Below are 27,995 nucleotides of genomic sequence, written 5' to 3'. Positions count from 1 at the left end.
AGTAACTAGGTTGCCAGGCAACGCGGTTCGTGTGCAGTTATTGAAAAGGTACGGGGACTGTGCCACTTTTCATATAAGTATATTTTTTTTCATATAAGTATATTTTATCACGTTGCGGGGGGGTTTTAGGTCGGAGGGACGCTCTCCTGTCACGTGAGGAGGGAGCGCCACGTGTTTTTTCTTCCCCCGGGAGGGAATCATCATCATCATCATCATCAATCGTATTTATTGAGCGCTTACTATGTGCAGAGCACTGCACTAAGCGCTTGGGAAGTCCAAATTGGCAACATCTAGAGACAGTCCCTACCCAACAGTGGGCTCACAGGCTAGAAGGGGGAGACAGAGAACAAAACCAAACATACTAACAAAATAAAATAAATAGAATAGATATGTACAAGTGAAATAGAGTAATAAATATGTACAAATATATATACATATATACAGGTGCTGTGGGGAAGGGAAGGAGGTAAGATGGGGGGGATGGAGGGGGGGAGAGGAAGGAAGGGGCTCCAAGAAGGGCCGAAGCATTTGGTAAATCGGTTAAACTGGGCGGCAATGGGCAGAAAAACCCCCCTGAACGAAGGGCTTTCTTGGAAAGGGGGGAAAAAGGGCCGTAGGTCAGGATGGGGGGTCCGGAACTCGAAGCCAGCGGCCGAAAAAGTGAGGGGGAAGAAAAAGCTGTGAGCACTGTTGTGGCCACATGATGGGCCATGCAGGGCCTGCTGTTGCTGCTTCTGCTGCTTAAGGTGAGGGGATAGGGGATCAATCAATCGTATTTATTTTTTTTATTTTGTTAGTATGTGTGGTTTTGTTCTCTGTCTCCCCCTTCTAGACTGTGAGCCCACTGTTGGGTAGGGACTGTCCTTATATGTTGCCAATTTGTCCTTCCCAAGCGCTTAGTCCAGTGCTCTGCCCACAGTAAGCGCTCAATCAATACGATTGATGATGATGATGTTGCCAACCTGGACTTCCCAAGCGCTTAGTCCAGTGCTCTGCACGCAGTAAGCGCTCAATAAATACGATTGATTGATTGATTGAGCGCTTACTGTGTGCAGAGCACTAGACTAAGCGCTTGGGAAGTACAAGTCGGCAACACATAGAGACAGGCCCTCCCCGTCAGCGGGTCGAGAGTTGGACTGGTGTGGGGCCTGCCTCGACCGCCTAGATGATCTAATGATAATAATAATAATAATAATGGCATTTATTAAGCGCTTATTATGTGCAAAGCACCGTTCTAAGCGCTGGGGAGGTTACAGGGTGATCAGGTTGTCCCACGGGGGGCCCACAGTCTTAATAATAATAATAATAGCATTTATTAAGCGCTTACTATGTGCAAAGTACTGTTCTAAGCGCTGGGGGGATACAAGGTGATCGGTTTGTCCCACGTGGGGCTCACAGTCCTCATCCCCATTTTACAGATGAGGGAACTGAAGCTCGGAGAAGTGAAGTGACTTGCCCAAGGTCACACAGCAGACATGGTGGAGTCGGGATTCGAACCCATGACCTCTGACTCCCAAGCCCGGGCTCCTTCCACTGAGCCACGCTGCTTCTCCCTTAATCCCCATTTTACAGATGAGCTAACTGAGGCCCTGAGAGAAGTGAAGTGACTTGCCCAAAGTCACACAGCTGACACGTGGCGGAGCCGGGATTTGAACCCATGCCCTCTGACTCCAAAGCCTGGGCTCTTTTCCACTGAGCCACGCTGCTTCTCTAGAATGGCGCTTTAAAGCAATATCTCATCCCTGCCTAATGTTGGCCTTGAGGGGGGTAGGGAAAGGGAGAGGGGGGCCATGGTATTGATCGAGGAGGGCTGCTTGGAGTAAGAATAATAATAATAATAATAAGAATTGGCATTTGTTAAGCGCTTACTATGTGCAAAGCACTGTTCTAAGCGCTGGGAAGGATATAGGGTGATCAGGTTGTCCCACGTGGGGCTCACAGTCTTAATCCCCATTTTCCAGATGAGGTAACTGAGGCCCAGAGAAGTGAAGTGACTTGCCCAAGATCACACAGCAGACATGTGGCGGAGTTGGGATTTGAACCCATGACCTCTGACTCCAAAGCCCGGGCTCTTTCCACTGAGCCACGCTGCTTCTCTAATAATAACAATAATAATGTAATAATAATAATAATAGTAATAATAATGATGATGGCAGCGTGGCTTAATGGATAGAGCATGAGCTGGGAGTCAGGAGGCCATGGGTTACTAGTTCCGGCTCTGTCACTTAATCATAATAATAATAATAATGGTATTTGTTAAGCGTTTACTATGTGCCAAGCACTGTTCTAAGAGCTGGGGTAGATACCGGGTAATCAGGTTGTCCCACGCGGGGCTCATAGACTTAATCCCCGTTTTACAGATGGGGGAACCGAGGCACAGAGAAGTGAAGTGACTGGCCCAAAGTCACCCAGCTGCCAAGTGGCGGAGTCGGGATTAGAACCCACGCCCTCTGACTCCCAAGCCCGGGCTCTTGTCACTAAGCCATGCTGTTTCTCAGCAGCCACTTGTCTGCTGGGTGACCTTAGGCAAGTCACTTCACTTGCATGGTTTAGTAGGAGGAGCCCGGGTTTAGGAGTCAGAGGATGTGGGTTCATCATCATCATCAATCGTATTTATTGAGCGCTTACTGTGTGCAGAGCACTGTACTAAGCGCTTGGGAAGTACAAGTTGGCAACATATAGAGACGGTCCCTACCCAACAGTGGACTCACAGTCTAGAAGGGGGAGACGGAGAACAAAACCAAACATACTAACAAAATAAAATAAATAGAATAGATATGTACAAGTAAAATAAATAGAGTAATAAATATGTACAAACATATATACATATACACTCCAGGAGGCCTTCCCAGACTGAGCCCCTTCCTTCCTCTCCCCCTCGTCCCCCTCTCCATCCCCCCATCTTACCTCCTTCCCTTCCCCACACCACCTGTATATATGTATATATATTTGTACATATTTATTACTCTATTTATTTATTTTACTTGTACATATCTATTCTATTTATTTTATTTTGTTAGTATGTTTGGTTTCGTTCTCTGTCTCCCCCTTTTAGACTGTGAGCCCACTGGTGGGTAGGGACTGTCTCTATATGTTGCCAATTTGTACTTCCCAAGCGCTTAGTACAGTGCTCTGCACACAGTAAGCGCTCAATAAATACGATTGATGATGATGATGATATACATATATACAGGTGCTGTGGGGAAGGAGTAAAATAAATAAATAAATAGAGTAATAAATATGTACAAACATATATACATATATACAGGTGCTGTGGGGAAGGATGTGTGTGTGTTCTAATCCCGGCTCCACCACTTATCTGCTGTGTGACTTTGGGCAAATCCCTTAACTTCTCGGGGCCTCGGTGACCTCATCTGTGAAATGGGGATTAAGACTGAGCCCCACGTGGGACAACCTGATTACCCTGTATCTACCCCAGTGCGTAGAGCAGTGCTTGGCACATAGTAAGTGCTTAACAAATACCACAATTCCTATTATTATTATTATGATTATTCTCCGTGCCTCAGTTGCCTCAACTGTAAAAGGGGGATCGAAACTGTGAACCCCACGAGGGACAGGGACTGTGTCCAATCGGATTTGATTGTATCCACCCCAGTGCTTAGTACAGTGCTTGGCACATAGCGCTTAAATGCCATTATTAGTATGATTGTGATTATAAATAATGAGCACTTACTATGTGCCAAGCGCTGGGGTAATAATAATAATAATGTTGGTATTTGTTAAGCGCTTACTATGTGCAAAGCACTGTTCTAAGCGCTGGGGGGAATACAAGGAGATGAGGTTGTCCCATGTGGGGCTCACAGGCTTAATCCCCATTTTGCAGATGAGGGAACTGAGGCCCAGAGAAGAGAAGTGACTTGCCCAAAGTCACACAGCTGATAAGTGGCGGAGCTGGGATTAGAACCCACGACCTTTTACTCCCAGGCCCGGGATCTTTCCACGGAGAAAAGCTGATCGAGTAACAAGGATCGTTTGGGGGTCTAGGACGTGTGAGTAGAGGGAATAACGGGCCGAGTCAAGGGAAGCCGCCAGTTTTGCCTACGGTTAATTCCTAATTATCCCCAGGCAGATTGCTGAAATCTTACTGTTTTGTCTTCTTTCCTACTTTTTACACGCGCGATATCCGCCCGTTGCAAGTGACTCCTCAAGGCTCTACTGATCTAGAGCAGCCAACCTTTGTACCCTGGCCACGCCATAAGGTATTACTAGTTTTGAAATGTACGTGCCACTTCTCCAGTAGTGTGCATAATCGAGAGTTGACTGGATTGATTTCCTTTAGAGCAAGCCGGGATAACACTGTAGGTTGATGAACCTACCTTCTTGCTGTGAGAGTAGGTTAAGGGTTTGTTGCACCATGCTGGTTTGGCCTCCGAAGGCTTATTTTCCACTTAACGAAGCTTTTTTTGTGTGTTTCTCCCCATTCTCCTAGGGTTGGGTTGTTAGCACATTTGGCAGAGTCTTACCAGTTCTTCGTCTCAGGAGCCAAACCAGACGCAAAATATCCTTCCTAGTTCGTCTTCCTTTTGGGAATTGTTTTTTGAGATTTCAGAATTGTGCTTCTTAGAAGAGGGAAGATTGCTTAAGTAGCTCTAGCCTGGAAATCCATCCCCCTTCATATCCAACAGACCTCCACACACCCCACCTTCAAAGCCTTATTAAAAGGCCTCCAGGAGGCCTTCCCCAACTAAGCCCTTATTTCCCGTACTCTCCCTTCTGCGCTGCCCATTTTCTTGGATTTGTACCCTTTATTCACCCCCTGCTCAGCCCCACAGCACATAGCCGTAATTGATTTTAGTGTTTAACGTCTCCCCGTCTAGATCATAAATGCCTTGTCGGCAGGGAACGCGTCTACCAACTCTATTATGTGATGCTCTCCTAAGTGCGGAGTACAGGGCTCTGCATACCGTATGCACTCAATAAATCCAATTGAGTGATCGAAATAGGAAAAATGAATTTAGGGAAGTGGTTTTTCTGTTCAGGAAGTGATACAACTAAGGTTCTGTTCTCCTCTTACAGATCGTGTTCTCCTATGGAGACGGAGAAAGCAACCAAGCGTCTATATGTGGGAGGCCTCAGCCAAACCATCTCCCAGGCAGACCTGCAGCATCAGTTCTGCAGGTTTGGGGATGTGAGTGATGTGGAGATGATCACACGGAAAGACGATCAAGGTAAAATTCTGCTTCCTCTGCCAATCAGAAACCTAATGGGATTTTGGGACTGGGCCCAGGCATTATAAATAACAGATTCATTCATTCAGTCGTATTTCTAGATCAAATGAATGGATCGTATTTACTGTGTGCAGAGCACTGTACTAAGCGCTTGGGCCAATACAACAGGAAACGGACACATTCCCTGCCCACAATGAGCTCACAGTCTAGAGGCGGGGAGACACAGTACTAGAAATAAATAAATGACAGCTATGTACATAGGTCCTGAGGGGCAGGGAGGGGGGGTGAACAAAGGGAGCAAGTCAGGACGACGCAGAACGGAATGGGAGAAGAGGAAAGGCTTAGGAATGTAGAGAAATATCCAACTTAAATAGCGAAAAAGTGCACCATAATTTCTGCTGCACTGCACTCATTTCTGCATTTTCCCATGTTTCTTAAATAACTATCCTGTCTGGTAACACACAATATAAAGAGCAATTATGAAAAACAGACATTTACATACACTTCTAAAGTCTTATTGAGAGTACCCTGTTGGCAACGGATAACCTATCATAGGCGCCTTTTGGAGGAGATGTGCCTTCAACGAGGCTTTGAGGGTCGGGGAGAGAGCGATTGTAAGTCAGATTTGAAGGTGGAGGGCGTCGCAGGACATGGGTGAGGGGCTGGCAGCGTGATAGACGAGATCGAGGCACAGTGAGCCAGGCAGCATTAGAGGGGCGGTGAAATAGATGAAACCTCACAAATTGTTTTCAATAATAATAATAATGGCATTTATTAAGCACTTACTATGGGCAAAGCACTGTTCTAAGCGCTGGGGAGGTTACAAGGTGATCAGGTTGTCCCATGGGGGGCTCAGTCTTCATCCCCATTTTACAGATGAGGGAACTGAGGCCCAGAGAAGTGAAGTGACTTGCCCAAAGTCACACAGCTGGCAGTTGGCGGGGCTGGGATTTGAACCCATGACCTCTGACTCCAAAGCCCGGGCTCTTTTCCATTGAGCCACACTGCTTCTCTCAGTAATGCCAACAACTGTGGCATGGGATGGAGTTCTAAAACGTTCACCTGAGCGTGGAGGCGACAAGCTAGCTCTCTTCCTCCCTTCAAGGCCCTGCTGAGAGCTCACCTCCTCCAGGAGGCCTTCCCAGACTGAGCCCCTTCCTTCCTCTCCCCCTCGTCCCCCTCTCCATCCCCCCATCTTACCTCCTTCCCTTCCCCACAGCACCTGTATATATGTATATATGTTTGTACATATTTATTACTCTATTTATTTTGCTTGTTCATATCTATCCTATTTATTTTATTTTGTTAGTATGTTTGGTTTTGTTCTCTGTCTCCCTCTTTTAGACTGTGAGCCCACAGTTGGGTAGGGACTGTCTCTATATGTTGCCAATTTGTACTTCCCAAGCGCTTAGTACAGTGCTCTGCACATAGTAAGCGCTCAATAAATACAATTGATGATGATGATGATGACAAGTGTTACCGACAGGGAAGCCCTACGTCCGAAACAGAAATGGGACTGCAGTAAATTACTACCCTAAGTGCCCAATCGTTAACATAGATGAACTAGGTCCCAGGTCTCCTGTAGCCAGTCCATTCAGCTTCTGTCTAGTAATAGGTCAGTATCTTATTACCTGTTTTTTAAAAGGTTTAAAAAAGGGGTTTTTTTTAAAGGCTAGTGCAGCCTCGCTCATCCCCACTTGCTCATTTGCCCAGGATAAGCAATTTATTTTCTGGAAGTTGATTTTTCTGAAAACTGATGTCATTTCATTCATTCATTCAATCGTATTTATTGAGCGCTTACTGTGTGCAGAGCACTGTACTAAGCACTTGGGAAGTACGTGACTTCTCATAGCAGTAACATTGTCATGTGGGCATGGCTGGGATTCTGGAATGAGTGGACCGTTGCAAGAATGTCCTTCATATGTTGGTGACATCTCAGGACCTAATGATAATCACTGTGGTACTTGTTAAGTGCCTACTATGTGCCAAGCAATGTACTAAGCACTAGGTTAGATACAGGAAAACCAGGTTGGGCCCAGTCCCTGTCTCACATGGGGCCCTGATAAATTCAAGACTTTTAGCAGCATTTTGGAAACCACACATAGGAATGAATTAAACAAAGTCCCTTTTGTCTGAGGGTGTTTGTTTTGTAAGGCTCCTTAAAGAATGAATATTTGCAGTATTTCCAAAAAGTTTCCTGACTCAAGCATACGATTTCGCTTTAATCTGTGTTTATGCCTAGGGAACCCAACGAAAACCTTCGCTTACATCAACATCAAGACAACAGATGTGGAATTGAAAAGATGTAAGTTTGCCTTGTCTCTTTTACCATCCCAGTTCCGGGGCTAGAAGTTTCAAGGGCACATAACCTGATATCAGATTAAAAAATTTCTTGACTTGTTAGTTTTGAAGAAGTTCAGTAAATGGTGTTTAACCTTAGCGGTTATATGTGTCTAAGTAAATATGGAGTTCTTGACTACCCAAAGCATTCAGATTTTCCCAGTTGTCAGTCAACCAGTGGTATTTATTGAGCACGCACCTTGTGTTCTGTACTAAACACTGTTCTGTGCTTAGTGCAAGTACTATACCAAGCACTGTGCTGAGCACTTGGGAGAGTACAATACAGTTGGTAGACACAATCCCGGCTCTTGAGGCGCTTACGGCATATCTTCCTAGCTGTCCTCGGACATTTTGAAAGTGGCTCAGGGCAAGTATTTCTGGTGGAAAGAGCATGGAATGGGAAGTCAGGGGATATGGCTCTCTATTATTACTCTATTTATTACTCTATTTATTACTCTATTTATTTATTATTACTCTATTTATTTACTTATTACTCTATTTATTTATTTATTTTACTTGTACATATCTATTCTATTCTATTTATTCTATTTATTTTATTCTGTTACTATGTTTGGTTTTGTTCTCTGTCTCCCCCTTTTAGACTGTGAGCCCACTGTTGGGTAGGGACTGTCTCTATATGTTGCCAATTTGTACTTCCCAAGCGCTTAGTACAGTGCTCTGCACACAGTAAGCGCTCCATAAATACGATTGATGATGACGGTGATATGGGTTCTAGCCCCCCCTCTTATCTCTGGCGCGCTTTGTGACCTAGGGCAAGTCACTTAACCTCTCTGGACTTCAGTTTTCTCATCTGTAGATGCTTCCCTCTCCGAACCTCACGGGGATGTTGCGTGGGTAAAATGTGATCATTTGTTTGAAAGTGCTTTGAATGAATGGAAGGCACTATAAGAAGAACAAGATATGATTTGTGAAGAAGTGAGAGGACTAAGAGGGAGTTCATTCATTCAGTCATATTTGTTGAGCGCTTACTGTGTGCAAAGCACTGTACTAAGCGCTTGGGAGAGTACAATGCAGCAACAAACAGACACATTCCCGGCCCACAACGAGCTCACAGTTGAACCCAAGAATTAACTACTTGTTATATGGTCTGTGGGGTGGAGGTCATTCCATGAATATGGGTGATGACTAAGACATTGTAGAGAAGAGAAGCGGGGAGAGCATAAAGGTAGGCCAAAGCAGGTAGGCAAAATTAGGACTCAATCGAAAGACTGGATATTTGAAAGAGGGAGGTGGTATGGGGAGAGAGAAGCTTCTGGCCTTGATAAATTTTGAAGAGAAACCAGTCAATCAGTAAATCCTGTTCTCTGGTAATATGCTTGATAATGTTAGCAATACATCTAAGAAAATGTAGAAAAACCAATCAAGGCATAGAATAAAATAAAGATCTCTCTGGCAGCTTCCAAGACATTTTTTAAAAGGTAAGCTGTTCATTTCCTAACCAACCTTTGGGGTGCTTATTGAAAGTCTGTCTTGTTTAGAAAACTGGCCCTTATCTGTCATATGGGATTTTAATGGGTTCTAGAACCAATACTAATAAATTCTTCTATGTGATCTTGTCCTTGAAATAATCAGGGATATATAGATCCCAGTCAATGAAATGTTGAAATCAGTTTTGTTCTTTGCATAATTTGGTAATCGGTATTTCTCTGTAGGCATGTCACTTTTAAACAAAACCAAGTGGAAAGGTGGAACACTACAAATTGAGATGGCAAAAGAAAGTTTTTTGCACAGGTAAAATTTGGGAGTTGGGGGGAGAGAGAGAGTGTGCATGCGTGTGCATGTCCATTTTGGTGCTAGAAATGATTTTCTTGACATTCCAAGGTACTCTTGGCTGGTGGTAACCACAATGTCAAAATTCTGGTTACTGATTGAGGTTATTTGTTCCCAGGAAGGGAATGTTAATGATCCCCAGTTAATTTGATGATGGGTGGTAATATCAATTTCTTTCTTTCAGATTGGCCCAAGAGAGGCTAGAAGCCAAAGTAAAGAAAGAAAAGCCCTCAAGGGTACAGCATGCAGACCGATTGGAGTCATTAAGAAAAGCTGGTGTGGTGGATTTTCAGCTGAAAGCGGTGCCAGGGACAGAAATACCTGATAATAAGGTGAGCCTGGGTGGTCAGAGTAGCTGCTTTAGTCCTGAAATGTCACACTAATATATTCATTCATTCAGTCATATTTATTGAGCACTTACTGTGTGCAGAGCACTGTACTAAGCACTTGGGAAGTACAAGTTGGTAACATATTTTGTCAGGAAACCCCCTCCCCCAGTCCACCCCTTTAAGAGATCTTCCTTGAGTATCTCATTTAAAGAGAAAAACATCTTCGGTATTGTCTCTCGTTTCGAGAGCATTATGTGGGAGCAGATCTTAATATGTACCAAGTAGAGAGCTGTTTCTCAGTTCCTGGAATCAAAGGCTAACAAGGCAAATCCCGAATGGTGGTTTATCAGTCAGAGGTATTTATTAAGCACTTACTGTGTGTAAAGCATTGTATTAAGCTCTTGAGAGAGTACAGTATAATAGACAAGCATGATCCTAGCCATCAAGGAGCTCACAGTCTTGGGGGGTGGGGGGGAGTAGAGAGTGCCTTTTATCAATCAATCGATTGTATTTATTGAGCCCTTACTGTGTGCAGAGCACTGTACTAAGCACTTGGGAGAATCCAGTACAACAGAGTTGGTACGTGTTCCCTGCCCACAAGAAGTGTACATTCTGGAGTGGGGGGGGCAGACAGTAATAGAAATAATTAATTTACTGATGTGTACGTTAAGTGCTGTGGGGCTGAGGGTGGGGTGAATACCACCAAATGCCCAAAGGGTGCAAATCAAAGTGCATAGATGATGCAGAAGGGAGAGGGAATCAGGGAAAAGAGGGGTTAATCAGGGATTAATCAGGGAGTAATCATGGAGGAGATGTGACTTTAATAAGGCTCTGAAGGTGGGGAGAGGTAGTATCTGGCGTATCTGGAGGGGGAGGAAGTTTCAGGCCAAAGGGAGGAAGGGGAAAGGGCTCATCGGTAAGATAGACGAGGTAGGGACACAGTGAGCCAAAACCGTTTTGCCTTTCTTTGTTGCACCGTGTTGGCCTCTGAAGGCTTATTTTCCACTTAACGAAGCCTTTTTGTGTTTCTCCCCATTCTCCTAGGATTGGGTTGTTAGCAAATTTGGCAGAGTTTTACCAGTCCTTCATCTCAGGAGCCAAACCAGACGCAAAATATCCTTCCTAGTTCATCTTCCTTTTGGGTATTGTTTTTTGGTATTTCAGAATTGTACGTCTCAGAAGAGGGACGATTGCCTAAGTCTCAAGCTTCTTAAAACACTTGAATTGTGTTTGTACGATATGTGGTTACTTCTTTATCTTTCTAATGTTTGTGCGAAGGAGTTAGGGTTGCCCAGGTGGGTCTTGAAATCCCGAAGTATGGTCTTTCTCGAATAATTAATCAAATCTTGCATTGTAAATATTAAGTTTGTAACCACTGAGATGATCAAAGTACGGTCTGAATTCCAGTTCAGACCTATGATTACACAAAAATTTATCAGAGAAATGTCACCCTGTAGTCTCATTGAAAGTTTTGTTCTCCGTGCTGAATTGCAAAATAATCTTGAAATATTTTGGGCATAAAGTCACTGCTCTCCCTTCTCTCTGAACCCGTTTCCGAGTGGCATGTTTGAATGTGGCGAGGATAGGCAGCACCCCAGAGATGCTTCTGTCCCACTAGCCCTCCCTTCCAGCTATTCCAGTCAAGCCACCCACCCTGTGTTCGCCACACAGCACACTACAAGGATCTTTGGCCCAGTGTCAGAGAGGTCAGAGAACAGATTTCTGCCAGAGAAAATTGATCTCATCCTTACAAGCTGGTGGTGTCTTACAGTGCCTGGGTGAAACAGCACATGATAGTGATGGGATATGATGATGTGACCGCAGTAAGCTGAGGTGACCCCACCCCCTGTTCTTTGGTAAAAGACTGTGGGGCATTTAGACCATGGAGAATTATTTATTTTATTTTGTTAGTATGTTTGGTTTTGTTCTCTGTCTCCCCCTTTTAGACTGTGAGCCCACTGTTGGGTAGGGACTGTCTCTATATGTTGCCAATTTGTACTTCCCAAGCGCTTAGTACAGTGCTCTGCACATAGTAAGCGCTCAATAAATATGATTGATGATGATGATGATGATGGAGAAAGGAGAGCAGTGAATGCAGGGGGGATTTAAAGAAGGTCAGCTGCAATGCTGTTCCAACTACGTCCTAAACCTCTATGTTTTGAGTGGAATTCTCTTGCCTTATAAATTTTACCAGACCAGGGGAATGTGGGAATCTATGCGCTTAAAGCATTATTCTGGCTGTACAACCAGAAGCATATGAATAAGGCAACCTGTGGTTATAAATGAATGTTGGCCAGGTCTCCGAATTCTGCAGCTACTTGCCAGACTGCTGCTTTTGATCATTTAGACTGTTACTTTCACCTATTTCGTTGTCATCAATCAATGGTATTGAGCACTTACTGTGTGCATTGCACTGTGCTAAGACTTAAGCACCAAGATGGCCTGTGCTTAACTCAAAGATAAACCAAGTTAAGTTCCATTTACCCTGGTACATTCTAACCTGAAACACAAAGGAAAAACGGTTTCATTTTTTTCTTTTAGTCAGGAGGACTTTTCAGATACTTTTTCTTTACTACAGTGTTCACAAGTGACGTGTGTATTTCTCTGTCACTGCAGTTAAACAGACCTTTTCATTTTTTTCCTCAAGTGACATATGTATTTCTGTGTCACTTCAGTTAAACAGTGTTATCATGATAAAAAATAAGGCTTTTGATGTAAACATTTTCAGGCAGGTCTCTTACATTTTTTTGCCATCATCTCATACCCTCTGACTTACAATAGATGTGTTGTCGATATTTAGGTTGCTTCCCATCCCAGTGCTTGGCTCCAGATTCATTTCATTGTGCCCTGTCCTCGGAGAGGTAGTCCAGGACAAGGAGGTGAACATCATTGTGCAAATAATCACAGATGTGCCTCTCCAGGAGTTAGAGATTTAAATTTGTTCCCTCTGCCCTCCACCAATGTATACAGATGAAAAGGTTTTTGTGATCGGTACTGAAATTGAGAAGCTTTGCGAAAGTAATGGCTCAGTTTTAATCCTTGACTTGGACAAACATCATAAAATATGATCCCTCAAATTACTGCCACAACCTAAAAAGGTTGGAACAAGTCTTCACAGATACCGTTCCCATAGACAGCCTCACTTGGCAGCTGGAAGGGGGGGATGATCCAATGAGCAAGAAACGCCGAGGAGAGTTTCCTGTTTTCCACAACCAGTACCAGAAGAAAGCGAAGATAGGAGGAAGCAAGGATAGTAACAGCATTCTGGCTCAAGGTCCAGATCTTTTAGTGACAAACCAAAATTTGATGCAAGAAAAATCCATCCAAAAGACACATTTCAAATCAAATGGTCTGCCCAAGTTGCTGCAGATTCCTAATAATAAGTCAGAGAAGAGAGTCCTTCAGACTTCTGCCTCTGAGCCCCTCACGAAGATAAATGGCATGACTGATGAGGATTTTGATTCTGAAGAAGAGTTTAGAGCAGCGTTGGTAAGAGAGAAATCATTAAAGACAGTGACACCAAACGCGGAGCCTGAAGATGATCCCTTAGAGATCGTAAGTGAGCATTTTGAGCTAAAACTTAGCACTCATTGGTCTCTAGCAAATTCCGACATCAAGAAAAATGCCTTTTGTGGTGGTAAGGATAAAGATGTTGATGATAACAGTGACTGTGACTCAGCCGACACAGACGAAATTATTGCCACGAAAAAAAACCCGAGTAAAAGTGGGGACAACCAAGACTATTCCAAATCTAAGTCAAAACCCGGGCCAGAAGAGAGACTAGTGTCAAAAAATATACCAAAGCATAAGTCTTCTGCTAGTTTGTCAGTTAGCAAAGCTAAGTCTCTTCATTTTAAAGGACAAAGTGATAACACAAAAAGCCAGTCTGTCTCCAGTAGGAGCGAAAGTGACTCTGAAACCAGTGATTCTGATGGAGATACGGATTATGAAGCCATGATGCAGAACTGCTACCGCCTGGACCTCACATTAGAGGACTTGGAGAAATTGGCTAGCGGTGATCTCAAGAGTTCCGGAGAAGATACCCAGAGTAAATCCTCCAGGACTACAAACAGAGGGGTCAAGGTTGATGAGAAAAGGAACGGAAAGGCCTCTAAACCGTCCCCGAAGCCATCAAAGTGTATTAATCCTGAAGATATTGTGGCTTCTATTTTAGAAGGGGAGGAGAACATTAGTGACGATCAGGCACCGAAACAAAGCATTGCCGAGTCCAAATTTCAGGCTTTCAAAGGAATAGGATCACTCTATCAGGACAAGACCCTGGAGAAGCACTGTAGGGAAACCACTGCTGCCCCAAAGAGAAAAAAAGACTTGACGTCTGCTAGCACTGCACGTTCCGGTACCGTTCCCAAGGAGGACGGCTCCTCATCCTCTGACGTCTCTTCCGATGGCGAAGTGGTCGATTGCCAACCACACGTCACTGAAGCGAGGAGTATGAAAGGCACTCAGGTTGGCCCAGGAAAGCTTCAGAAGAGGAAAACCTCATTAGCCAGCAGAGCCCCAGTGGTCCCATCGCCTCCCAGCAGTTTGGAAAATGAAAGTGGAAGTGCCGATTCCAGATTCCCTCCATTCAGAGGCATTAAATCCGCTAGTCCAAGGCCAGGGACCGGCATAAGGGATGAAGACGCTGGTAGCCACAACCAACCTGGCCTGGCAGATTCAGAGGAGGATAACCGCGACGCGTGTGTTTCAGTGATTTCCACAGTACAACGGAGCCAGGAAGTAACAATACTGAAAACCCCGGGTAAGAAACTAGCGGAGGACTCGATCAAAAAAGGCTCTACGGCTTCAGCTGTGCTAAGCCATGGGATGAAGGCAAAGCCTCTGGAAAGTACAGCTGACTTCATCCTTCCTGTTAATGCTGCATGTGTTGCTGAAGCAAAAGACCAACATTTGCAGGATAACCAGAAGCGTTTAGCAGCCATACAGGAGAGACAAAAAGAAAGAGAGATCCAAAAGCAGCTGATTCAGGGAGCGCTGTCAAGCCTGGTGAGAATGCTGTTTGATAGTTGCTCTCGAAAGATAATAATAACAATTATGGTATCTCGTAAGTGCTTACTGTGTGCTGAGCACTGTACTAAGCGCTGAGGCGGGTGGGGCAAAGACAATGTACCAATACAATATCTTCCACTCCCCCTTTCCCCCGCCAGCTTGTGAATATAAGTCACCTGCAGAATAAAAGAAAGGATCCTGGTGACTGCTGCAAGCCACTAGCACTATTAAGCAATTCTTCTGCACAGGCTCTCCATCACAAATTCTCATCATCATCATCATCAATCGTATTTATTGAGCGCTTACTTTGTGCAGAGCACTGTACTAAGCACTTGGGAAGTACAAATTGGCAACATATAGAGACAGTCCCTACCCAACAGTGGGCTCACAGTCTAAAAGGGGGGGAGACAGAGAACAAAACCAAACATACTAACAAAATAAAATAAATAGAATAGATATGTACACGTAAAATAAATAAATAAATAAATAGAGTAATAAATATGTACAAACATATATACATATATACAGGTGCTGTGGGGAAGGGAAGGAGGTAAGATGGGGGGGGATGGAGAGGGGGACGCGGGGGAGAGGAAGGAAGGGGCTCAGTCTGGAGCCCCTTCAGGACTCTCAGGACTGAGGCTCAGAGTTAGAAGCGAGAACCTGAGTCTGACATACCAAAGTTCTTAACAGAGTTCTTTTCAATCAATCATCTGTTTTTATTGGGCACCCATAGTGTGTTGAACATTGAGCATCCAATAAAAGTAAAAGGCAGGTTCCTGAAGTTGGGTAGATGGGCATAAATGGCCAGTATTTACCCAGAGGTCACAGAGAAGCAGCATGGCTTAGTGGAAAGAGCATGGCCTTGGGAGTCAGAGGACTTGGGTTCTAATTCTGGCTCTGCCACTTGTCTGCTGTGTGATCTTGGGCAAGTCACTTCACTTCTCTGGGCCTCAGGTCCCTCACCTGTAAAATGGGGATTATGACTGTGAGGCCCATGAGGGACAACCTGATTACCTTGTGTCTACCCCAGCACTTAGAACAGTGCTTGGCAAATAGTAAGCGCTTAACAATATCTTCCTCCCTTCAAGGCCCTACTGAGAGCTCACCTCCTCCAGGAGGCCTTCCCAGACTGAACCCCTTCCTCCCTCTCCCCCTCATCCCCCTCTCCATCCCCCCAGCTTACCTCCTTCCCTTCCCCACAGCACCTGTATATATGTATATATGCTTGTACATATTTATTACTCTATTTATTTTACTTGTACATATCTATTCTATTTTATTTTGTTAGTATGTTTGGTTTTGTTCTCTGTCTCCCCCTTTTAGACTGTGAGCCCACTGTTGGGTAGGGACTGTCTCTATATGTTGCCAATTTGTACTTCCCAAGCGCTTAGTACAGTGCTCTGCACACAGTAAGCGCTCAATAAATACGATTGATGATGATGATGAACAAATACCATCATTATCATTATTACTATTATTATTCATTCATTCAATTGTATTAAGCGCTTACTGTGCGCACAGCATTGTACCAAGCATTTGGGAAAATACAGTGCAACAATAAACAGTGGCATTCTGTGCCCACAACAAGCTCGGTCTATAGGGGTGCTTGTGGCACTTAAGTACTTACTATGTGCCAAGCACCGGGGTGGATATGAAATAATCAGGCTGGACAGAGTCCCTGTCTCATATGGAGCTCAAAGTAAGTAGGAGGGAGAAGGATTCAATCCCCATTTTACAGATGAGGAAACTGAGGCCCAAGGTGATGATGCTGGTATTTAAGCGCTTACTATGTGCCAAGCACTGTTCTAAGCACTGGGGTGGATACAAGGTAATCAGGTTGCCCCACGAGGGGTTCACAACCTTCATCCCCATTTTACAGATGAGATAACTGAGGCCCAGAGAAGTGCAGTGAGTTGCCTAAAGTCACACAGCTGACAAGTGGCAGAGCCCGGGTTAAAACCGACAGTCATGCCTCGGGGGGGGATGATTCCATCATCACCGGCCTGCCTCCAGTGGGGTTGGTCTTGGGGAGTCCCGCAGTGCCGGACAACTGCAAGTGGCATGGCGGGAGCCTTGAAGACTGATTCGTACCACCTCCCCGACACCCTGGCCTGCTCTCACCACCGCTCTAGGCGGTAGGAGCAGTGGGAGAAGCAGCAAGGGGCCTCCAAGTCAGGCAGTCATTCGTATTTATTGTTTGCTGTGTGCAGAGCACCGTACTAAGCGCTTGGGCGAGCACGATGCAACAATAAGACATTCCCTGCCCAAGAGTTTGCACTCTAGAGGGACTTACAGTCAGCAGATACTCGGGGGCAGAGAGGGACCTGTCCAGGGGGGAAGACAAGGTTCTTTCTGGACCCAAAGCCGTGGAAGCTAAGAAGAATTACGGTGTTTGTTAAGTGCTTAATGTGTGCCATGCACTGTACTAAGTGCTAGGATGGATACGAGGAAATTGGGTTGGACACAGTCCCTGTCCCGCATGGGACTCACAGTCGTAATCCCCAGTTTACAGATGAGGGAACTGAGGCACAGAGACGTGAGGTGCCTTATCCAAGGCCACCCAGCAGGCAGGTGGAGCCAGGATTAGAACCCATGACCTTCTGACTCCCAGGACCGTGCTCTATCCTTTACGCCATGCTACTTCCCTAGCATTGTTGGAGGCAGCAGGCAAGTCTGCTGTTCTTGTGTGGGCCCCCAAAGCGTCTCCCTGGTCCAAAAGCAAACCGAAGGCAAAGATTCAATCGTATTTCGTCTTTGCAGCGTATTTGCAAAGATGCAGTACCAACTCTAAGAACCCTCCTACCACTTTTATCTTATTCCCTCATTTAGTGAATGGTGTTGGAGTCAGAAATGTACTAAACAGGTGTTTTTTTGGCCGAGTATGCCTTGGCAAGAAGTAAGTTCTGAGCAAAAAGTCCCAGTGGTGTGGGAAGAACACTCTAGCATTTGTGCCCCCTCCCTTGGGAGCGAACGTGCAACACTCGGCTTCCATGAGGATTTTTTTTTTGGGGTGGGGGGAGACGGACCTCCGTCCAACCGTTCAGCAAGGTGCCGGGGAGTCCGCTGCTGAGAGACAGTCGTCAGTTCCTCATTTCTCTCACACACACCACAAAGGAGGTTTGCTTGGGGATCCACGCTTGAAACCCAGCCCCCACCCCGCCGCCGTAGATATATTATTCGATATCCTTTCGCAAACATCACATGACATTTAGATTTCAACCAGTGGAAATTTGGCTAATGTTGTTGGCAATCTTCTGTTATCTGATATGCCCTTCAGGATGGCAAGGTAGAAAGCAAGTCAACCCACATTGTCTTTAATTCCGATGGAGAAAGCGAAGCTGAAGAAAAGCTCAGCAACGAAGACCATGAGTGGACAAAAGTAAGTGGCACCCAGGGAGCCCATTTATGTACGGTCTAGTTCAGGAGGGATAAACCGGTCACTCAGTCGATCAGTCGTATTTATTGAGTGCTTATTGTGTGCGGAACACTGTACTAAGCGCTTGGGAGAGTGCAGTGTAACAGAGTTGGTAGATATGTTCCGTGCCCACAAGGAGCTGTTGACGGGGAGACGTTAAACATTAAAATAAATTACAGATATTTACATAAGTGCTTTGGGACTGGGGACGGGATGAATAACAAATGCTTAAAGGGTGTAAATCCAAGTGCAAGGGTGATGCAGAGGGAATTGAGGGCTTAGCTGGGGAAGGCCTCTTAGAGGAGATGCGATTTTAATAAGGCTTTGAAGGTGGGGAGATTGCTGGTCTGTCGGAAAGGAAGAGGGAGGGAGTTCCACGCCAGAGGCGGGTCGAGGGCAAGGGGTCGGGAGCAAGATAGAGGAGATCGAGGGTCAGTGAGTGGGCTGGCGTTAGACGAGCAAAGAAAACATTCTGGGTTGTAGTGGGAGATGAAGTGAGGTGAGGTAGGAGGGGGCAAGGTGATGGAAGGCTTTAAAACCAATGGTGAGGAGTGTCTTTGCGGAGGTAGATGGGCAACCACTGGAGGTTCTTGAGTGGGGAAGTGTGGACTAATTTTTTTTAGAAAAATGATCTGGGTAGCAGAGTGAAGTATGGACGGGAATGGGCAAAGTCACCTGGAGCTCCTCTGTGGTAATCTTGGAGCTTCAGTGAGAAGTTAGGCTGCTAGTGTGATTTCAAGTTTCCAGGGATCTTGCGATAATCCAGTCCAGGATGGCCAAATTTAAGTCCTTGAGCCATTACGAGACACATAGGCTGGGGTGCGGGCGGGAGTTAACTGCCTGCCATCCATCGACCTGTCTGAGGTGCCCAAAATGGATAATGTCATTCAGGTCAAGTGGTTAATGTCATTCATGTTCAGGTGGCAGGGGGAACGAAGATGTTTCTAATACAATTGAAAATGTTTGTGTGGCTTTTTTCCCCAACTAAAAAAAAAAAAGGAATTTAAAAGTAAAACTTCTGGGAAGCTGTTTGAAAGCAGTGAGGATGAGGGGGATGAATCAGAGGACGATGGTGACAGATTCAAAATTAAACCGCAGTTTGAAGGCAAGGCTGGACAGAAGGTTAGTAAATATTCATGATTAAAGTAAGTCCATTTGAAGTTAATCACCTCTTTATTTTCTCTTAAGTTTCCAAACTTTGGATAGGTTCAGACTTATCTTCTTTGAGTCCTCTGGGCAACTAAAAGTTTATCAGCACAAATGAATTTATATCAGGAAAGGCCATTTCACTGTGGGCAATGTACCAATTAAGCGTGAGCATTATCCTTTCCTAGAATCCTTTTTGGTTCAGTAGCATATGTACAATGATCCTAGATGAATGGATGTAATTGTTTTTTGAATGGATGTAATTATTTTTAATAATTGTGGTATTCGTTAGGTGTTCATTGTGTGCCAAGAACTGTACTAAGCGCTAGGCTAGGTGAAAGGTAATCAGTTCAGGCAGCGTGGCTCAGTGGAAAGAGCAAAGGCTTGGGAGTCAGAGGTCATGGGTTCGAATCCCGGCTCCGCCACTTGTCAGCTGTGTGACCTTGGGCAAGCTACTTCACTTCTCTGGGCCTCAGTTCCCTCATCTGTAAAATGGGGATTAGGACTGTGAGCCCCATGTGCCCCCCCCCCAGTGCTTCGCACATAGTAAGTGCTTAACAAATATCACTGTTATTCAGGCACAGCCCTTGTCTTGAATGGAGCTCACAGCCATGAGCGGAGGGAGACCAGGTATTTAACCCCATTTTACAGATGAGAAAACTGAAGACCAGAGAAATTAAGTGACTCGCCCAAAGTCACACAGCAGGCAAGTGATGGAACCGGGAATAGAACCCAGGTGCTCCTTAGCGCCCAGACCCACGTTCTTTCCACTGGGCCACACTGTTTCTGATTCTTATTATCTTAGAGTTGAAGAAGATAAAAGTTGATGGGGGGAGGCGTGGGGATGCTTCTGTTCAGTTGGCTAGAATGCGATTGATTGTGTGTTCTTTGTGCGTAGCTCATGAATTTGCAGTCCCGCTTTGGGACTGATGACAGATTTCGTATGGATTCTAAGTTTCTTGAAAGTGACAGTGAAGAGGAAGATGCAGGTAAATATTTCATTATGGCCTCATCCTTTTGACGGTGGTTCTTGATCAAAGCTGCTTAAACCTATGTGACCATTGATTCATCCTTGATGACAGCTTGCTTGCCCTCGTCCCAGAAGATGTCCCGTGCCAGGCTGTTCTTTTGAGAGCATGACAAGCAGGGACAAGAGAGTGCAAATAATATTTTGGGTATGTGGTAAGCACTTATTCTGTGCCAAGCACTGTGCCGAGCTCTGAGGCAGATGCAGTATAATCAGGTCGACATAGTCCCTCTCCCCCATGGGGCTCACGGTTGAAGTAGGAGGGAAAACAGGTATTTCGTTCCCATTTTACAGATTTGGAAACTGGGGCACAGAGAAGTTAAGTGACTTGCCCAAGGTCACGCAGGAGGCAAATGGCAGAGCTGGGATTAAAACCCAGGTCCTCTCCAGAGCATAAGCCCCTGTCACTGTAATCACTTTCTACACTTGGGCTCAGCCCTGAAATCTCAGGGCCGAAGCTTGATCATCGTTCTCTAGGGGAGGCACCGTCATCAAGAACTGGAAAGATAGAGAAATGATTTGCCTTATCTAATGTTAGGCAATCCTACCAATTTACAGCTGCCAAGCAAAATATAAGGTTGGTTCATTTTTCGTCCAACCAGAATCAGTAAAGAACTGCCTTGGGTGAGAATAGTAACTGTTCCTTTCATCTAGAAGAGATAAAGAAAGAGACAACGGCAGAAGAAGAGGAGCTTGCAGAAGAGAAGAAGAAAAACCTGGATGTTTTACGGAGCATTTTACATATCGACTTACAGACTCCAAAATCAAGCAAGCAGGCGTTGGCAGCCAAGGAGTTCAAGTATGGTTCATGGTTGCAGTTAGGCCAGCCTTCTCTAGATTGGGAAAGATGCAGCAGCATCTGCCTTTGTAGCTTGGCAGAAACGGGTACCGACACGGGATCAAGCTTGGCCCAGGGCAGCAGTCGCGCCTAGTTTTCAGTGCCTCTCATTCTTCTAATTTATTTTCTTGGATTTTCATTTTATTGCATCTTTTACACAGGGATATGAATAGCGTACGCTATGACCCAACAAAGCCAGACCATGTAACTTTTGAGAAAAAAGTGGACAGTGCTTCAAAGGAAAGGTAATTTCTCAAGTGATTTTGGCCACGGGGAGCCGAGTCATTCCATATACTGGTACTTCTTGTTTCTGGTGGCAGGAGTAGGCACAGTTGTCAGAATTTCTTCCCGGTCGGAAAGGAGGCACGGCACGTTATTCGGCTTTTAACGGGCATCGCATTTTAAGTAGGGTGAATACAATGTACACTCAGTTCTCCTTAAACACGGAAGTTGGGTTCTCGCGAAACTTCACATGAAGAGAAACTCTGGCTGTAGGGCTTACCGCTCTCCATCCCATGCACAGGCATTTGTGTGCACAAGCAGTTTCTTGTGCTTGACACATAGTAAGCACTTAACAAATACCATCATTACTATGATGATGATGATGAGCCCCACTAGCTGCAGCAGTTCTGATAAGAAAAATAATCAAGCAATTAAAAAGCAGTCAGAGGAAGACACTAAAAAAAAAAATAACTACAATGAATTGACTCAAATTTTCACAGCTTTCCCGAACGTAATTCTCCTTAAATGACCCACGTTAACTTAGGTTAAGCCCGGATGGATAACAAGAAACGAAGGCCGTTGACGGCACTGACTTGTGCGAAGGCTGAATGCTTTCCGTGACCCTCTTGCCATCTCCATTCATAGTTCTTTGGGATGGTAATAGTAGAGGGAAGAAGATTAAAACTCCCAGCTTCCTTTTTCCGTAGGAAGCCCAGGACTGGAAACTTTTTCAGTTTTCTCCGGCTCACAAGAGAAGGGGCAGGGGGAAACGTGTGCTAATAATGCTGTCTTCCTCCTAGAGCAAAAACGGACTAGCCGTATGTGATCTCAGGAGCTACTTTGTAATCCACAACTGACCAGATCCTTTAAGGATCTATTGCCGTGAACTGGTAATATGATGTTTATGGCTATAATGGAGGTGGTGATGATAAAGTAGAAAGGGCCTGGCTCAGCGGTGCCCATTATGATACCAGGCACTGGCACAGACTGAGTCACAACGCAGAAGCTCAGAAAATCAGTCTCCGTCCACCACTTTTCAGGATATCAGTCGAGCAAAGAAGCAGTGTCGCCTTTTGGCTAGAGCACGGGCCTGGGGACCTGAGTTCTAATCCCGGCTCTGCCACTTGTCTGCTGTGAGGCCTCGGGCATGTCGCTAAAAGTCTTGGTGCCTCGGTTACCTCATCTGTAAAATGAGGATTAGGTCTGTGAGCCCCAAGTGGGTCCAACCTGACTGCCTTGTATCTAACCCCAGTGCTTAGTACAGTACCTGGCACATAGTAAGCGCTTCATAAATACCATTAAAAAAATCAGCTGTATTTCTTGAGTGCTTGCTGTGTGCAGAGCACTGTCCTAAGCACTTGGGAGAGTGCAATATAACGGAGTTGGTAGACATGTTCCTTGCCAACTCATGCTTACAATCTAGAGGGAGAGACAGACAGACATTGATATGAATAAATAAATTACAGATACGTGCGTGTGTCACGGGGCTAAGGACGGGGTGAATAAAGGGTGCAAATCCAAGTGCAAAGATGATACAGGAGGGAGTGGGAGAAGAGGAAATGAGGGTTTAGTCAGGGAAGGCCTCTTGGAGGAGATGCGATTTTAATAGGGCTTTGAAGGTGGGAGAGTGATTATCTGTCCGATATGAAGAGGGAGGACATGGGCAAGACGTCCCTGATGGTATTTGGAATTGCCTGTCCCCTGTCCGTGTTCGCTCAACTATGGCAATAGCTGGATAACTGACTAAATGATTTGGTTATAAAAGGCCCCAACAGCAAGGAAATAAGTCTGAACCTCTGGGCACAAAGAACTGGAGGGCAAATCCCTTTTTGTCAAACATTTTGATGTATATTTGTGTCTGCCTATGTATTTCAGCAAAGCCAAGAGAAAGAAGAACAGGATAGAGGCTGAGAAGTTACCTGAAGTATCTAAAGAAATCTATTATGACGTTGCCGCGGATTTGAAAGATTTATTTGGATCTGCGAAATGTAGTGTGGAAAAGCCAGAAAAGATACCCTGGGACAAAAATGAAATTAAAGACTCAAATGAGGCTGACCCAAAACTTTTAGCTCAGAACAATGTGGAAGAGGAATCAGCTGGGTTTACATTTTCTTTTTTTGGTCCTGACACAGAAGAAGTGAAAGAAAGTAAAGAAGGTATATGTTTTCTTTTTTTGGTCTTTTTCAAGTAAACTGAAATCTACTTGACTGAGCCTAAGTTAAATTTAGTGACTGTGGGCCAATTAAAAGCATTCTTCCTCACTCACACAAATTAAATGAAAATGATGGTGTTCTAGATCAATATTCTTTTGGCAACCAGGGCACAAAGTGGAGAAATTGCCAGATACTGAAACTTGTTTTCATTTCAGGCTTTTACATGGAGAAATTGAATAATTATATAGCCAGTAAAATTGGAATTAAGACTATAAAGGCATGTTCTCAGAATTATTCAGTTATCCAGTCAGCCCTACTTCAATCATTTATTTGTTGAGCACTATACTAAGAGCTTAGGAGACTGTGTAAACACAGGCCCTGCCCTCATAGAGCTTACAGACTAACAGGGGGATTTGGAAGACATCAGCTATAATAATAACAATAATGGTATTTGTTAAGCGCTTACTATGTGCCAAGCACTGTTCTAAGCACTGTGTTAGATACAAGGTAATTAGGTTGTCAATCAATCAATCGTATTTATTGAGCGCTTACTGTGTGCAGAGCACTGTACTAAGCGTACAGTTGTCCCAGTTGTCCCACATGGGGCTTACAGTCTTAATCTCCATTTTACAGATGAGGTAACTGAGGCACAGAGAAGTAAAGTGACTTGCCCAAAGTTACATAGCTGACACGTGGGGGAGCCGGGATTAGAACCCACGACCTCTGGCTCCCAAGCCCGTGCTCTTTCCACTAAGCCATGAGCTATCCCACATACAGTATGGCTGTTGGTAACAAAAGGTTAGAGAGATAAATAAAGTGTAAATTAATTTTTTAAATATAATTTAAGCGCTTACTATGTGCCAGGCACTGTTCTAAGCTCTGGGGTAGATAAATGCTAGTCAGGTTGGACACGGTCCATGTCCCACATGGGGCTCCCAGTCCTAGTCCCCATTTTACAGGTGCGGTAACTAAGGCACAAAGAAGTGAAGTGACTTGCTATAAGTCGCACAGCAGACAAGTGGTGGAGCCAGGGTTAGAAACCAGGGCCTTCTGACTCCAAGGCACATGCTCTAACCATTAGGCCACGCTGCTTCCTATGTTGAGAATCTGCATTTAAATGCTAAGACCTTAAACATGACTGCAAGGGGTGCTGTTGGATGGATAGGATCTGGGAAGGTGGAGCCTAACTGGGGGGGGGGGGGGGGGGGGGGGCACCTGAAGGAAATGGGGTTTCAGAAGGGCTTGCCCTAAGTCACACAGCTGATAAGTGGCGGACCCAGAATTAGAACCCACGACCTCTAACTCCCAAGCCCAGGCTCTTTCCACTAAGCTACGCTGCTTCTCATCAGAGGAGCACGGTGTGTGGTCTGGGTTGTAGTGGGAGAGTAGCAAGTTGAGGTAGGAGGGGGCAAGGTGATGGAGTGCTTTAAAGCCAAGGAGGAGTTTTTGATGCGGGGGTGGATGGGCAACCACTAGAGTTTTTGAGGAGTGGGATTGACACGTCCTGAACATTTCTGTAGAAAAATGATCCGGGCAGCAGAGTGAAGTATGGACTAGAGTGGGGAGAGGCAGGAAGGTCAGCAAGGAGGCTGATGCAGTCATCCAGACAGGATAGAAAGAGTGATTGTTTGAACGTGGTAATAGTTTGGATGGAAAGGAATACAGTAGTCTAGCTGGGATATGAGCCAGGGTGGTGACCGTTTGAGTGGAGATGAAGGATCAGATCTGGGAAATACGAGTGGAAAGTGAGCCACTCCTCTGATATTCATCTGATTATTCTTTTTCTTTATGGCAATGTAGACTCCTATAAAGTCGAAACTATAAAGCCAGGAAAAGCTGCGTGGCAGGAAGATCCTCGTTTCCAGGATAGCAGTTCTGAGGAGGAAGAGGAAGAAGAGGAGGAGCAGCAGCAGCTCCAAAAAGTGGACGGGGAACAGCCCAGCCTTGGGTAAGCGGAGCTTGAGGCCCGGCCAGTAAATATCACATTTTCATTGGCATCGGAATTAGGGAAGTACTTCTTCGGAGGATCTTCCCCAACTTAAAGAATTCGAGCTCATCTTTCCAGTGGACCTCTGTTCAATTCTGAAAAAATTCACAGACACTATATGCTTCCTAAGAGTATCTGATTAGTTTGCCAGCTGGCATTACGTGACTTAAATCTAATCCGTTTTGTCACAGTTCATCATGGTAACACTCAAAAGGGCTCCATTTTCTTGACAGAGATTAGCTAAATGGAGCGCTTTTTGGTTCCCCAAATTATAAACGAACGAACCCAAATCTGTGGTCTCTCGAGGTTCATTAAAATGGGTTGACTGTATTGCATTCTGTGCTTTCTTTCCTTAGGAATTCTTACGTCTTTGACATTTCTTGTCGGACATTTGTTGATGGGCAGTTCTTAACAGCCTATGATTGACTAGTTTAAGCTTCTCGCTATCCTTTTGGGAATGAACCTTATTTTTTTTTACCTACTGTATGCTTCCAGGCTTCCATCTTTATCTGAGAGACAGACCAGTAGATTTTTCTTCTTTTCCAGAGATGATGAACGACTCCGTGGTAAGCTGGCTTTCCCAATTTCTAGGTAGAATTGGTAAAAATAAGTAAGAAGCAAGTATAACACAGATGCCCTACATCACAGTGGGTCTGGCATATGGCGGGAATCAATCAGTGTAAACTGTTAAAGAATACAAAGTAAGAAAAAGTTATCCCATGATGTGGGTGGAGGAGGAGAACAAACCATAACCAATCAACCTGCCCATTGCAGAGCTGCTGTCGCTGCTGTAGTTTGAGGCGCCGGGTGATCCAACAGCATTTCACATTAACCTTGGATTTGCCCTTTAATTGTCCATCCCCTGTTAACTAATTCATTATGGTATTGAAGCGCTTACTATGTGCCAGGCACTCTACTAAGCGCAGGGGTGGACACAGTCTTCCCACTTTACAGATGAGGTAACTGAAGCCAGTGAAGTGAAGTGACTTGCCCAACGTCACACAGCAGACACGTGGTGGAGTCGGGATTAGAACCCACGACCTTCAGACTCCCAGAGTGGAGCTCTATCCACTACGCCACGCTGCTTCTCTGTTCCTGGATTAGCAGAGTGTCCTTCCAATCCCATATGCGTCCCTATCAGTAATTGCTTTTATTGTCTGTCTCCTCCTCTAGACTGTGAGCTCCTTGTGGGCAGGGAACGTTTTGACCAATTCTGTCGTACTGTACTCTCCCAAACGCTTAGTACAGTGCTCTGCACACAATACCCACTAATCAATCAGATTGAGCGTGCTTACTGTGTGCAGAGCACTGTTGTACTAAGTGCTAATGAGAGTATAATGTAACAGTTGATAGACGTATTCCCTGTCCTCAATGAGCTTACACTCTAGAGGGGAGCTTACAGTCTAGAGGGGGAGACGGACATTAAAATCAATGCCTCAGTCAATGCCTGTGCCTCAAGCTACAGCAGCGACAGCAGCTGTGCACTGGGCGGGGTTCATGGGCTATGGTCTGGTCTCCTCCCCAACAGCACGAGGTAACTTTTTCTTACTTTCCATACTTGAACGTTTACCAGCTGGTAGAGCTGAGATTTCCTCTCCGGGAAAGCTTTTGCTGTTCGTTTCTGTCCGTGAAAAAAGAAACGTAGGCCTTTTTCCTTCATTTAGCAAGAAGTGGTTTAGCTCATCACATACCTGGATCCCCAGAACGATGATCCTGTCTGCAGTAGGTGTGTGTTCTCTGCTCGGGTTCCTTAAGTTTCAAGACTCCCTGTTTGGGGAAGTGGCAAGATAACTGTGACCTGTAGGAAGTTGGTTCTCCTCGAGTTTGCTGAAAAGAAAAGTACTAATTTTCTGGCCTGTACAATAACTCTGCCGTTTCTTGTCTAGTGGGTTCTGAGTCGTTTTGGCGCAAGTCAGAATGTCATGAAAGCAGAGATGCGTGGGAAGCCAGAAGCAGTGCTCTACTTGTGGTGAGTGATCATCTTGGTTTCTGTAAGTCTCTCAAAAGAGGAAATCCTCATGAATCTAGGACTTCTGTGTCCGTCTAGTGTCGAGAATGAAGGGAGAGACTGTAAGGGTACCAAAAGTCATACTCAGTAGCACTTCCTTTCCTCCAAAAGTGGGATGACTGAGGCTTTGAAAAACTGGGGGAGCTGGGGGGGAGTGTGTATAGTTAGGATATTTTTGGTCTGCTAGCTTAGGAATTATGAAATTGTCTACTGCATGCCATTTGGAAAGGCTCAGTATTTTCAAATAGTTTAACTTTCATGTCACCGTGGCTTTTTCTCCTGTTCTGACTTTTCTAGGAATGCCGGAAGAAACATAAAGATGCGAGAAGAAAAGTGAAAGCAAAACATTAATTGCCAGCCTCAGTCATTTTTATAGGACAATTTTCCCCTAATAAACACATATCGTATTATAAAGTTGAGTGTGACTAGGATTCATTATTCTAGAGGATTTTTTTAAAAACTTTGGTGGCACCGGATCTTTTAGACTGTGAGCCCATTGTTGGGTAGGGATTGTCTCTGTTGCCAAATCATACTTTCCAA

General features: G+C 44.9%; 1 protein-coding gene and 1 long non-coding RNA gene across 3 annotated transcripts; one reads left to right on the top strand and one right to left on the bottom strand.

Annotated features, from left to right (window-relative positions):
• The first annotated feature begins 2 nt into the window (after positions 1 to 2).
• On the top strand, positions 3 to 27,973 carry NOL8 (nucleolar protein 8). 2 transcript variants are annotated; one of them, XM_038772740.1, is made up of 17 exons: positions 3 to 48; positions 5,038 to 5,189; positions 7,432 to 7,494; positions 9,203 to 9,281; positions 9,505 to 9,652; positions 10,694 to 10,762; positions 12,704 to 14,656; positions 17,937 to 18,038; positions 19,074 to 19,196; positions 20,119 to 20,209; positions 20,902 to 21,046; positions 21,247 to 21,330; positions 23,183 to 23,463; positions 25,261 to 25,408; positions 25,943 to 26,013; positions 27,334 to 27,416; positions 27,753 to 27,973. In XM_038772740.1, exons 2-17 carry the CDS (start codon positions 5,051 to 5,053, stop codon positions 27,804 to 27,806), a joined length of 3,633 nt encoding a protein of 1,210 aa, XP_038628668.1. In that variant the 5' UTR covers positions 3 to 48; positions 5,038 to 5,050; the 3' UTR covers positions 27,807 to 27,973. The 2 variants fall into 2 exon arrangements, with proteins under 2 accessions (XP_038628668.1, XP_038628669.1); XM_038772741.1 differs by lacking the exon at positions 3 to 48 and adding an exon at positions 3,949 to 4,010.
• LOC119950387 lies at positions 21,693 to 27,257 on the bottom strand. The gene is made up of 3 exons (XR_005457349.1): positions 27,139 to 27,257; positions 25,926 to 26,034; positions 21,693 to 21,714 (listed from the first exon to the last, which is right to left on the bottom strand). It is a non-coding gene; the product is annotated as an uncharacterized LOC119950387 (long non-coding RNA).
• Positions 27,974 to 27,995: the final 22 nt, after the last annotated feature.

The sequence above is a fragment of the Tachyglossus aculeatus genome, chromosome X1 (assembly GCF_015852505.1).
Source record: "Tachyglossus aculeatus isolate mTacAcu1 chromosome X1, mTacAcu1.pri, whole genome shotgun sequence".
NCBI classification, from domain to species: domain Eukaryota; kingdom Metazoa; phylum Chordata; class Mammalia; order Monotremata; family Tachyglossidae; genus Tachyglossus; species Tachyglossus aculeatus.
This window is presented reverse-complemented; position numbering and strand designations above follow the sequence as displayed.